This window comes from Pelophylax lessonae (assembly GCF_965119305.1).
Source record: "Pelophylax lessonae genome assembly, chromosome: 8".
Taxonomy (NCBI): domain Eukaryota; kingdom Metazoa; phylum Chordata; class Amphibia; order Anura; family Ranidae; genus Pelophylax; species Pelophylax lessonae.
In genome coordinates, this window is record NC_138775.1 from 149,775,001 (window position 1) to 149,788,895 (window position 13,895).

The window sequence follows — 13,895 nt, forward strand, 5'->3', positions numbered from 1 at the left end:
GAATCCCGGTTCTCGACCTGGCCAGCAGGGGGCAGTTGGGGGGAACTGGGACAGCTTGGTTGGGGCTGCCTGGGTTTGAGAATCTCTAGTGGGGCATGGAACCAGCCTCTGCTCAGACACAGTTTACACCATACATGCTGGAGGGGGAGGCCTGCGCTCTGTCCTTGTCTTCATCCCGAACTCAGTAGGTCAGCAGTGGGTACTTTTTACTTCCCTTTACCAGGAACCCTTTGGGCATGTCTGTGGCAGAAGCTGTGCAGCCTTTTTTCAGGGCATCAGAGCGGCCCAGGGGGCAATGTCCCCCCTGCCCCCTGGCCTAGTCCTCCCCTGCAATTTAGCATATCATTGCCAAATTATATGCAACAATCAACTGTTTTCATGCAGTTCATTTATATTTTTAACACTGTAGATGAAAGTTGTATAGATTCTGTTTGAATCTCTAACAGTAAAAAATGCTTTAAGCCTGAAAACTAAAAATAATTATTTACAGTATAATGGATACACAATAAATTTATATTATATCAAATTGAGTTATCAAAACCAACAGACTGAATGAAAAGTATTTTAGTTATCTAATGACATTTCTGCATGTTTAAGAGCAATTTTAATGATGGGAGACTTTTTTTTCTTAACAACAATAAACATAAATGCGATAAAGCCATTATGTTTAAGATTTGCCTTTATATTGAGCTCCAGATCTCCTTACTTGAGACTGCTTTTGCTGTATCAGTTGTAGCACATCACTGGCAAGCTGGTAGTCCTTTGATCTGGCATCAGTAAACACATAAATAAAAGATCCTGGCAGAGATATTTCCAAGGCAATTTTAATAGCACCCACACTCATCTCCGGACAGTCTCCTCCTCCCTTAAAAATAAAAAACACAGATTGTGGCACATAGTAGCTCAAAATTCAAACAATTATGGTATTATTTGCAAAAGGATGAATTTTAATCTAGACTGTTCAATTGAAATACAAAATTAGATTTAGGGAATCGTGTTTAATTCCTATGGTTTACCAATCTCAACAGCTTTTGTCTTAAAAGCATCCTTATTATTCGACCTTCAACCCTGTCTACTTCTTGCATGATGTCAACATGATGTAATTTTAAACAGATGTTGCACAGTATACTTTTCCTACTACAGTGCATCCGGAAAGTATTCATAGTGCTTCAGTTTTTTCACATTTTGTTATGTTACAGCCATATTCCAAAATGGATTAAATTCAACAAACAATACCATATGATGACAAAGTGAAAGAGGTTTGTTTGACAACTTTTCAAATTTATTAAAAATAACAATTGGAAAAATTCCCATGTACATAAGTAGTCACAGCCTTTGCTCAATAATTTGTTGAAGCACCTTTGGCACCAATTACAGCCTCAAGTCTTTTTAAATATGATGCTACAAGCTTGGCACAGCTATTTTGGGGCAGTTTCTCCCATTCTTCTTTGCAGGACCTCTCAAGCTCTATCAGGTTGGATGGGGAGCGCCGCTGCACAGCCATTTTCTGATCTCTCCAGAGATGTTCAATTGGGTTCAAGTCTGGGCTCTGGCTGGGCCACTCAAGGACATTCAAAGAGTTGTCCTGTAGCCACTTCTTTGTTATCTTGGCTGTGTGCTTAGGGTTGTTGTACTGTTGGAAGATGAACCTTCACCCCAGTCTAAGGTTCAGAGCACTCTTGAGCAGGTTTTAATCAAGGATGACTCTATACATTGCTGCATTCATCTTTCCCTCGATCCTGACTAGTCTCCCAGTTTCTGTCACTCAAAAACATCCATGCAGCATGATGCTGCCACCACCATGCTTCACTGTAGGGATGGTATTGGCCAGGTGATGAGTGGTGCCTGTTTTTTCTCGAGACATGAAGCTTGATGCTTATCATTCAGGCCAAAGAGTTCAATCTTTGATTCATCAGACCAGAGAATTTTGCTTTTCATGGTCTGAGATTCCTTCAGGTGCCTTTTGGCAAACTCCAGATGGGCTGCCTTGTCTTTTACTGAGGAGTGGCTTTCATTATGGCCACTCTACCATACAGGCCTGATTGGTGAAGTGGTGCAGACATGGTTGTTATTTTGGAAGGTTCTCCTCTCTCCACAGAGAAATGATGGAGCTCTGTCAGAGTGACCATTGGGTTCTTGGTCACCTCCCTGACTAAGGCCCTTCTCCCCTGATGGCTCAGTTTGACTGTGCGGTCCGCTCTAGGAAGAGTCCTGAAGGTTACAAACGTCTTCCATTTACAGATGATGGATGCCACTGTGCTCATTGGGAGCTTTAATGCCGCAGAAATGTTTCTGCCACCTTCCTCAGATCTGTGCTTCAATACAATCCTGTCTCGGAGGTCTACAGACAATTCCTTGTACCTCATGGCTTGGTTTGTGCTCTGATATACACTGTTAACTATGGGACCTTAGATAGACAGGTGTGTGCCTTTCCAAATCATGTCCAACCAACTAAATTTACCACGGATGGACTCCAATCAAGTTGAAGAAACAGCTCGAGGATGATCAGTGGAAACAGGATGCACCTGAGCTCAATTTTGAGTGTCATGGCAAAAGCTGTGAATACTTATGTACATGGGATTTTTTAGTTTTTTATTTTTTTTAATAAATTTGCAAAAAATTTAAATAAACTTCTTTCACAGTGTCATTATGGGGTATAGTTTGTAGAATTTTGAGAAAAATTATTAATTTAATCCATTTTGGAATAAGACTATAACATAACAAAATGTGGAAAATGTAAAGTGCTGTGAATACTTTCCACATGCACTGTACAGCTGCTTCGCTCAATCAAGTTATCTAAAAGATATTCCCACAGTGTTAATCACCTTTTACATGCATTTCATACAATTTATCCTATGTTTTTGGTTAGACCCTGTTAATGCCATTAAAATGGAAAATATATTTGTAATATTCAACATTCTCTTGAGATTTCTTTTGAGATTTAAGAGACGCTGTCACCCCTGCTGGTAAAAGGACAGAAAAAAAAACAGCTGTTTTAAATGCTCATTTGCAGCATCTTTCCTTTCCATTAACATTTTTTTTTTTAATTGTAAGGTGTCTTGAATTTTTTTAGGGAATTCATCCTGTACAGGAAAAGTAGATTCACTGGTACATTCCCTCCTATCACAGTCCTCTCCTCTTCCAAGGATGTTTAACTACTGTCTGTGCTGTCTTAGCTCCAAGTTTTTTGGATAGCATAGGGAAGGGTCAGAGTTGTATAAAGTACTCGAAACCCATACTTGAGTAAAAGTACAAGTGCTCGATCAAAAAGTGACTTGAGTAGAAGTGGAAGTGCTCGATCAAAAAGTGACTTGAGTAGAAGTACTAAAGTATTCAACATTTTTTGTACTTAAGTATTGCAAGTAGTTTTTTTATTTTTTTATTTTGCTACTCAAGTACTGAAAGTAAAAGTACCAGTAGTTTTTTTTTTTTAATTGCTACTCAAGTACTGAAAGTAAAAGTACAAGTACTGTGTTATGTAGTTATTAAAGAAAGAAGTCAAAAGTTTGAACATCATATTGTTTTTTATTATTTCAAATGATTAACCTAAAGGACAATCACAATTTGTTTGTTTCATATTTTCTTTTTAGTGGAAAGATTTGGTATAGCAGCTTTTATTTATACATACAGTAGCTTTTATTTTCGTATGCGCTGATAATACACATGTTTTGAGCTTCATGAAACCTGCCATCTACTGTTCTGGCAGTGGTAATTTTTATAATTGCAATGAGTAACTATGCAGCACAAAAAAAAAATATTGGAGTAGAAGTATTGAAATCATCGAAAAAATGTAGTGAAGTTAAAGTGGAAGTAGGAGAAAAAAATTCTACTCTAGGAAAGTACAGATACCGCCTTTTGGTACTTAAGTACAGTAGTGAAGTAATTCTACTTAGTTACTATACATCTCTGGGAAGGGCTAGCACCCCTGTACCATTTGTTTTGCTGTCTGTGCCCCTGTTTAGAAGATTTCACCTCACTTTCTGTCCCTATGACAATTGGATTTTAAAAATTGTGGGTTGTTGTGGAAACAAGGATTGGTGATAAAGCTTCAGTGGAGACACCTTTTTCCCATGAGAACTCTTCCAGGAATGAATTTCCCTTCCTAGAAGGAGATTTCTCCTCACTTCCTGTTGTCTCTCTCAGTTTGTAAGTAGGAGTCATTTGTAAGTCGGATGTTTGTAACCAGGGGACTACCTGTATACGTATTTTATTTAATTCCTTCACTTCCGGAAACCATAAACAATCATTTTGTGATGCAATGAACTTATGCAATTATTGGTGATCCCAAAACACGTATATAATCCAATCTGATTAGGACAGACTAGGAAATGTAATGCTGTACTGACCTGTACATAGAGTTCTTTAAGTTCATTCTGAAATGTCTCTGGATCTGTTGTAATTGTGACAGGGCCGATTTCTGGAACAGAATACAATTATTGAAATGTTATTTAATTACAGTAAATGTATATATATTTATATCTTAAAAAACAGATTATCTAATTGCTATCTAATTGAGGAAACATAATCCATATTTATACATGCATTTAAAGACTATTCGATTCACTATTGCAGCCACCCACGCCACTGGGGAATTCTGACTATATCCACCTATGACACTTAAGTCTCATAGACTTAAATGCAACATACAAATACTACAGGGGTAACATGGCATTCAATTTTATAGGAGGTTTCTGCACAGGCAGAGGAGATAAGTAAGGAAGGACCTATGGGAGAGGAGAGTGGAGTAGCACAGTGTACTCTCAATCACCATTAATTATTTTTAAATCCTCCTGTCTGCAAGCCTGAGCTAAGGGCAGATGGATTCCAGAAAGTAAACCCTACATGAATCATCTGCCTTTACTCAGGATGGCCGTGGTTAGAAATGTTAGGGGTTTTTTTTCAAAGTGATTTGTCAACAAAATAAAGTATTGAGACATGGATGAATTGGTGAGTAAGCTTTGCATATTAAAAATGAATTAAAAGCATTTTCAGTTTGTGGCACTCAGATACATTTAAAGTGGTTCTAAAGGCAGAAGGTAATTTTTCTATGCATTAAGATAAAAAACCTTCCGTTTGCAGCTGCCTTCCTCAGCCCCTTAATACTTACCTAAGCCCCATCTCGATCCAGCTATGTGCACGAATGCCTCGGCCGTCCAAGACTCTTCTTCCTAAATGACTGGGACACAGCAGTGGCACCACTGTCAATCAAATTCAATTCGCCAATGAGAAGAGAGAGGGGTGGGGGCAAACTGCAGCTCAGTGTCTGAATAGACAGAAAGAGCTGTGGCTTGACTCTGGTGCCCCCATAGCAAGCTGCTTGCTGTGGGGGCACTCAGCAGGAGAGAGTGGACAGGAGCCCCACTGAGGGACCTGAGAAGAGGAGGATCTGGGCTGTTCTCTGCAAAACCAACTGCCCAGAGCAGGTAAATATAAAATGTTTGTTTTTTTAAAGAAAAAAAAAAACAAGAATTTAGTATCACTTTAAGCTCCGCTTTAATTTTTCATAGAATGAGGAAGGGTTTGAACCTAAGTCTGACTTTAAAGCTGTCAGTCACCTCATTGGGAAGATATCACCTTCTCTTCATATATGGCCACTAGAACAGAAAGTGAGGGGAAATCTTTGTAATGTGACACAGAAAGTAATAAACACTGGTTTTGCTGGAGTAGGAAAGGGTTAGAACCTTTATCAGAGTTAGAATCTTTTTGTTATTGCTGTTAGTCTCTCTGTTGGGGAGGTTCGATTCGGCCCTCCTTGGGATTCATACGCAACGAATACATCACTTGGCTACTAAAGAATATTACATTACTTTTTCCTGGTTCAGCTTCACTTTCACTTGGTCACATTTCAATACAAAACAAAATGTACCCCAGCAAACTTACCTGCCAGCTGGTTAATAAAACTTGGACAAATTTACAGCAGAGTGACAAATAATATATTATCATAGCTAGAATATGCTTGTGTGTGCCACAAGGCATGCACAAGCAACTAGCACAAAATAGGAACTAATGCCAGGCCTTTCCAATTACATGAAATAAATATGAACATGACTTCTCATAAGAAAATCCACAAAGGAAAATCTATAAAAGAAATCTCTCTATTCTTCCTGGAATAAAAGTGATAAACAATGTCAGCGTGAGCAACTTTTTTTCAGTGGGCAGGATCCGGATGATTCCTGCAGTAAAACCATGTAGAAATACTAAAAAAAACAAGAGAGAAAAAAAGTGCCACTGACTAAGTGTAACAATTAATGCGGAGTTCCACCCAAAAGTGGAACTTCCGAGTTTAAGCAGTTCTAACCCCCTGACATGCCACATTTGGCATGTCATTTTTTTTGGGGGGGGGGGGAGCGGGTACCTAGTTTTGACATGTACCCGCTCCTACTTCCGCTCGGAGCGCTGCGGCGCCCTGAGCGGAAGTTCTCCTCTCCCCCTCCCTCCCTGCAATCTTCTGGGACATGTCGGAGGTCCCAGAAGATTGCCGGCCAATCACGGCGCGTAGCGCAACTCGCGCTTGTGCAGTGCGTACCCGGCTGTGAATCCGTCACAGCTGGATGCCCACACCAATGATGCCGGCGCCGCAGAGGAGAGAGGGAGAAGAGCGACGCTTCGGGCGGCCGCATCGTTGGTCCGTTGGACAGGTGAGTGTGTTTAGGCTGGAACTCCGCTTTAAGAATCGAAATAAAGTAATAGACAATTATGCACTCGCAATGTGTTCAAGATCACACATTGCGAGTGCATACCGGCGGTCCCCGGTTTACAAACATCCAACTTACAAACTACTCCTACTTACAAATGGAGGGAGACAACAGGAAGTGAGAGGAAATCTCCCCCTAGGAAGAGAAATGAACTCCTGTAAGAGTTCTCATGGGAAAAAGGTGTCTCCACTGAAGCTTTATCCCCAATTCTTGTCTCCACAACAACCCAAAATTGTCAAATCCAATTGTCACAGGGACAGAAAGTGAGGTGACCTCTTCTGAACAGGGGCACAGACAGCAAAACAAACATTACAGGGGTGTTAACCCTTCCCTATGCTATCCAAAAAAACTTAGAAATTATTCTTTTGGCTGGGGCTACACTTAAAAAATGTACCTGTTTCGACTTACAAACAAATTCGACTTAAAAACAAACCTACAAACCCTATCTTGTTTGTAACCCGGGGACCGCCTGTAATTGTCTTTTATATTATTCAGTAATAGATTGCTACACTTAGTCAGTGGTGCTTTGTTTCTCTTTTTTTGGCTTTCTACATGGTATCATAGCTAGAAACTTGCCTGAATGATTACAAAAACTCCAACTACTGGCCTGGAATCTTTGGTTGCCTGCTAATGTCAGTCCAGTCAAGGAAACAAACAGACAGAGATAGCTGCTGGAGGTAGAATTCTTCTCTCCTTCTCCCCAATAGAAGCTAGAGTGGGCAGAAGAAATCAAGGAGAACGCTCAGAACAGACCTATAAGTCCTAAAAATCCTCACAGTGCCCCTTCATCCCACTGACACAGACACCAGGCCTGACTTCCTCCTACTAACACCACGGATGTTGGGGCAATTCGGTCTCCCACTAACCATAGACACAATGAAACAATGAACATGAAGTTAAGCAAGCTCCGGGGGGCAGTGGAGGACAGAAAATCCTGGTGCACTATGGTCCATGAGGTTACGAAGAGTCGGACATGACCAAACGACTGAACAACAACAACAATCATAGACACAAGAGCATTTTTGTGTTGTTTCTTTTCATTTTTGCTGAGGCATTTTTTTCCCTCCAGTGATATCACCAACATTTTTTTCCAAACGGCACTGAGGACAGTTTTTCCACCCATTGATACTACAAACATTAGGGAATTTTTGTATCTCACACTGACACCACCAAACCTGGAGCTTTTTTCCTCTGTCATTGCTAGTCCTATATTTTTGCACAGTACAATATGTGCAATGCTATGAAACCCTTCAGTTTGCAATGCCACAGTAACCACCTCACAGCCATTGCCTCCATTTCAGTGTGCCACTGTTAGCCTCACCTCCCAGTATCAGGTTCACTGACATTCAGGTTCCTGGATTATATAATATACTTCAGCCTCATACTGTGCCTATGATAAAGTACTAAGCGTCTTGGTTGTTGTACGCACACGGGATATATTTGCCACACAATTCCAGGAATGATTCGCAGATCACTGAACTTAAGGTGGTAAGTGTGACTAGTAACCTGTAATGACCCCAAGAATATGCATATATTCATGGATATTTGTGGGTTCCCAAAACAATAAGGGACATATTTACGTTATAAAGTAGTCAATATGACTTTCAACAAACATTCACTGTACTGTATGTGAATCTTCAAGGCATATGTGTTTTAAATGACAGTGATAGATCCACCAACAGTGAATGTTTGGTGAAAGTCATATTCACTGTTTTATAAATATGCCCCTAACTGATAAACTGCAGTCATATGCTATGTGCTTAAAGTAGTAGTAAATAAATAGGTATATTATATTTATTTGTTTTAACCTTTTTTATTACATTTCTTCAGTTGCTTCCTGATTTTTTTGCCTAAGGCCCCTTTCACACGGGCTTTCCGAACAGGTCCGCCTGTCAGTTTTTCAGACAGACCTGATCGGATGCTCCATGCACCCCTATGGAGCAGTGGATGTCAGCTGTGACATGTCCACTGACACCCGCTGCTATCCGATCTGATCCTGTCCGTGAAATCCAGACAGATGGAAAACCCTATATTGGATCGGATAGGATCGAATGAAAACGGACAGGCAGTCCGTTCTCATCCGATCTCCCATAGAGAAGAGCAGGGATCTGAGAAGTCTGTCTCTGCAAAGTAAGCGGAGATGGAGCTGTCATCCGCCTGCTCAGCGGGGATCGACGTATTTATCATTCAAAGTTTGAGAGCGCTGAAAGCTGAAAATTGGTCTGGGCAGGAAGGGGGTATAACTGCTCTGTATGGAAGTGGTTAAAAAAGGCCTGGATTCTTTCCTGGGTGTACATAGTATAAATGGGTACTAATATTTATAGGTAAAGTTAATCCAGGGAATATCCAATTGCCTCTCGGGGGATCAGGAAGGAATTTTTTCCCCTGCTGTAGCAAATTGGATCATGCTTTGCAGGGTTTTTTTTCGCCTTCCTCTGGATCAACTGCGGGTATAGGATTGTGTATATGGGTTTGTATGGTTGGGTTTTCATTACTGTTTTTTTTTTTTGGTTTTTTATTGGTTGAGCTAGATGGACTTGTGTCTTTTTTTATCCTCACTAACTATGTAACTATTTAATTGTGTAACATGTGACATTGTAAATATACACTATAATTCAGTTCCTTGTGTAACCTGTAGAAATCAAGTAAAACATAACGGATTGTAATGCTTTAAAGTCATAAAACCTATACTTTTAGAGAGTAGAATATATTTATAATTTAATATAAACCCTATGAAAAGGAAAAAAATATTTAACAGGTATTTATTTATCTTAAGAGGAGGAGGTCCATACACTGTTCTTTTTTTAAATAGTCTCTAAGCTTCACTTTAAATTGGCCCATCTGGTTCCTAAGGTTTATCCCCACCTCTATCCTGTTTGTGGGTGTCTCCTTTAGGTAGCCAGATGTCAAGGAGGCACCCCTCTGTGTGCACTCCTAGCCTGTGCTGTGCACATCCATAGACACACATAGCTCCAGGCAAGTCAAGCCCCTTCTCCCTCCTCCTCCCCCCTCCTCTCAGCAATTTCACGGATGGCACTCCCCTGCCCTCTGTACTCTCCTCTACAATGCAGAGAACAGAAGAAAAGACTCTGGGCCAATACTAGCATGCATTCAGTTTGTTTGAAACTTTCATGGCCATACTCGTTTCAGATGATTGACTTAACTCAATTAAAGCTAAAGAATCAGCTTTACTGCCCTTGAACCAATATGCTGTACATCCAGGGAGCTTACAGAATGACTGTTTTTATCAGAACTTTTTACCAGTGGTACTCACCCTCCTGACATACTTATTTTTTAATATAATTTTTCTTCAAACTAGAACTCCCTGGGGTCAGTTTTCTTCACTTTGCAAAAATAGTAGAAATTTGCAAAGGAATTTACCACATGGCTCAATGAATGAGGTGAAGCTCTGCTAAGTTCCATCATCCAATCATGTAAAGAAAAAATTCTTGTTGTCCTTTAGTAAATAGACCCCATGTTTCCTATCACTTTAAAATGTTTTATTGGGCCAGCTTAGTGCAAATGAATGCTTTCTGTTACAGATGGGTCTGGCCACTGTGGAGAGTATACACTCCAGCAGCTTGTTCTGCATACTGTCCTGCTGGCCCAGTCCTACATACTTCCTATTTGCACCTGAAACAAAAAAGAGTTGTACAAAAAGCATCTCATCTGTTCAGGAACAGCCTTATTTTTTTTCATCTAAAAAGTGTATGTGCAAATGTATTATTCTGTTCTGGTTGTCTAATGGTGGCCTGAGAAGCACCAAAGGGGATTGTGTACAGCTGCCGGGTATGCTTATTGAACAGGGCTGCATTATATTTATCCATCCATCCATTCATCCAACTGGGGGTTTCTCACTAAGTGCCGGGTCACACTTGTGCGATGCGGGAAGGCTGCGAATTCGCAGCCTGTTCCCGCATCGCAAACGCACATCTGGCAGTTCACACTGCCATATGCAATACGCTGGGGTGTCAATGAAATGTTAACGACACCCCCAGTTTGATCGCATATCGCAGTGCGATCTGACAGTTCGCACAGGATCGGATCGCACAAGTGTGAACCACTGTGCGATCCGATCCTGATGCGGCTGAAAAAATGCCTCATGTGCGAGTTTTGTGCGGGTGCAGTGCGAATTTAGCCATACAAAGTGTATGGCTGAATTCGCACTGCACATCCGATCGCATGTAATGAAGGTGCAGTGCGATCCGATATTACATGCGATCGCCGCACACGCGGAAGTGTGAACCGGCACTTTAGCACAGCCAGACCTTTCAAAGTGGTCTTAGTGTCTGGGTAAGAAGCAATAATATTCCTTTGGTGGAACACATTTGGGTGATCACCTAAAGCACAGGATTTCTTATAAGGTGCATAAGGTATTACACATTCTTCCAATTATATCACTGGGACTGTTTCTTTTTTTCTTTTGAAGTGATGCAAGAATTTAGGAATTTAGGAATTTGTTGGTTTATGCTCACATTAATTTAGCATGTTTTGTAATTTTTGTTTTATTGATACATTTCATTTGTTTATGGATTATGTAAGGCACTGTATATGTACTTTATGGGATAGTGCAACATACCCTCTTTATTTTTGGAAATCAGTCAGAACTCTCTCTTGTGGACAAAAAAAAATGCTGTGGGATCAGTGTGTGCGAATACACAAAGAGTGCATGGGCAGGAGGCAGATATTTAGAGCAGACTGACTTTGCCTGAGATGAGAGTGGGTTACTATCTTGTAGACAGGGGGATAACATATTTAATTAGTTGAAAACCTCTGTATAACCCAAGCTGGGCGACACTATAGCCAGAAGGCTGAATGTAAGGGAAAACTTTGTGTGAAGGCACTTTCTATAATTAATAAAAGCGGGTAGGAGCCCTAAAATGTACTTTTCTGGGTGAACTGTGTCCCTGGAAAGCTCCTAGAGCTAAATCTCACAATGCTGACTCCAACTATGATCCCTGAGAGTGTAAATACCAAATGGTACAAATTTTAAGAGTATAACAGTATACTTTGTATAAATAAACACAACTGTAATACATACATGGCTATTTTCCGTAAAAGTGTGGTTCATAAGCCCTAATTATTAGATATGTAAACCCCTATTGTGTTCTTATAAATGAAGCATACATTCCTAAATTGTTTTTCAATGTCCTAGCAAGTTAATTATTTCAAATAAAAACAATGCTTGCATTTATGGGTCCCATAAGCTGTTAACCATCAGTAAAATAGCTCATTAGCTCACAGGAAATGTCAATAGTATCACCAGAGACATTAAGAGCTGGGATAGGAAATTACAGCAATGCTTGACATATTAACCCATACCGTGTCCATCTCCAGACCTAGTGTACTGATGTACAATAAACCTTCCTCTGTGCCCCTGAGCCAGAAATTTTCAAGTATAAAGGTCTTCCCAGTCAGTCAGTGCAGTGAAGACACCTATTACATTGCTGGACCAATATGGAGGCATTGGAGGATAAGGAGTCAAGGAACAACCTCCTAGTTTATAGTAGGCAGCCTTGGAGAAGTGGAAATGTGCTTTAAGCATTTAAAGATCAGATTATGTGTCTGATATTGAGGATAAATTGCAAAATAGTGAAGAAGAAGGGAAGAAACAAATCAAATTAAAAACTTTCCAATCTGTCCAGCATGGCTGGATCTTGGGGGGTTCCAGTTGCGCCCCCCCAAAGCCAGAAACCCTCTCTCGCCTCCACCCTTGGACACTCTGCCCAACCGCTGAACTCCTCCAAGGGCCGGGACACAGACGGTGTAATAGATAGAGGCAAGGGCACACTGAGAGCTCTAGAAGCTCCCTTCTACCTCTTCTAAAAGAAGACAAAAGCACAGCAATAAAGTGCTGAACCAAAATTAATCTTCTTCTTCCCGATCACAAAACTGTTGGGGGAATCCATGTTGATACGCTATTGTGTTCTGACAGTGTGAGGTTTCCCTGCTATCAGAATGCAATACACACAGATGATGGCTATAACAGCCACCCTACAACACCCCCCCCCCCCTTTACAGAACCAGCCTGTGCAACATAGGGGCCAGTGCAGCAGCTTTCTGGATTCTAGGAGCTACTTAAAGAGACTGAGTGAGTGCATACCAGCCAACCTACCTAAAGCTATAGAGAAGAAAGTGAAGTACAATACCTCACATGCCTGGGACCAGAGGAACAGCTTGGGAGCACATGTAATACAGCCAGGAGCACCCCAATATATCTCTAGCATGGTTCAAGAGCAGCCAAGTGCCGTGCAATAAAGCCAGGTGCTGCATCTGCAACTTTAACCTTTTGGAACTTTTGTTCAGTTTACAGCTGCACCATCACTTCCCTTGGTGTGCAGCTCAGTTTGAAGTCAATTGGTTGCAGCTAGAGGCTTTAGCAGGTCCTTAATTGTTTGTTTGAAGTTTGAAGTTCTTCCATTCTGGGCATCTCATGTATCCCTATTCCCCATCCAAGGTAAATGTTCTATAATAAACCTAAAAAAACAAATCACTTAGACTGATTATTGAGCAATTGGAGAGAGTGTGGAAAATCCCCTTTGCTGGGTTGTGATGTGTAGGGAAAAGTTCCAAAAACAAGCGGCCCTTTCGGGGTAGGAATACACTCACGATTGAATGCTATGTATAATATTACATTCTCCCAGTAAAAGGTAACAAATACAAACTGACATTACACACATATTACAAACATTAACTGTACTTATTTTGCACAAATCCTGAGACATTTGTGAAGCAAAACTTTACTATATAGACCCCTTAGTTTCTCATGACTTCTGTGTATCAGCTAACTAAGGTAGCACATATTTCTATGTAGTTTGGCAAAGTTATTTTCTATAAGCCTTGAAATGCATTATAGCCAGTTTGCCCTCTAGTGGTACATATTGAGATTAATTAATACAGCATTGTTTTTTTTCAAGGTGCATGCTTGTTCCAGGTCTGTTACACAGAAATTTTAAAGCCGAATAGAGCGCAGATTTGCCGCTATTGTTAACCTCCCCTGAAAATAGTCGATATCTGTCTGTCATGCTGATCTAGATACCTTAAAGTGATTGTAAAGGTTTTCCTTACGGCGTAACTCCACTTTTGTTAAGAAAAAAACATTCTCGTCTGGGTGAACTCTGTACATTACAAGGATTTTAACAAACTTTGTTGCAGATTCCTACCTTTTGTTAATCTGAAGAAATCCCTGTTTATATCTCT

At 40.5% G+C, this 13,895-nt stretch overlaps 1 protein-coding gene across 1 annotated transcript in view; it reads right to left on the reverse strand.

Moving 5' to 3' along the window:
- Positions 1–13,895, reverse strand: part of HMCN1 (hemicentin 1) — a 452,754-nt gene that overhangs the window by 408,349 nt on the left and 30,510 nt on the right. The window contains exons 2-3 of the mRNA XM_082265585.1: positions 4,347–4,417; positions 707–865 (exon numbers count right to left, since the gene is read on the reverse strand). Of these exons, the coding sequence (XP_082121711.1) occupies positions 707–865; positions 4,347–4,417 (230 nt within the window). The remainder of the gene's footprint in view (positions 1–706; positions 866–4,346; positions 4,418–13,895) is intronic.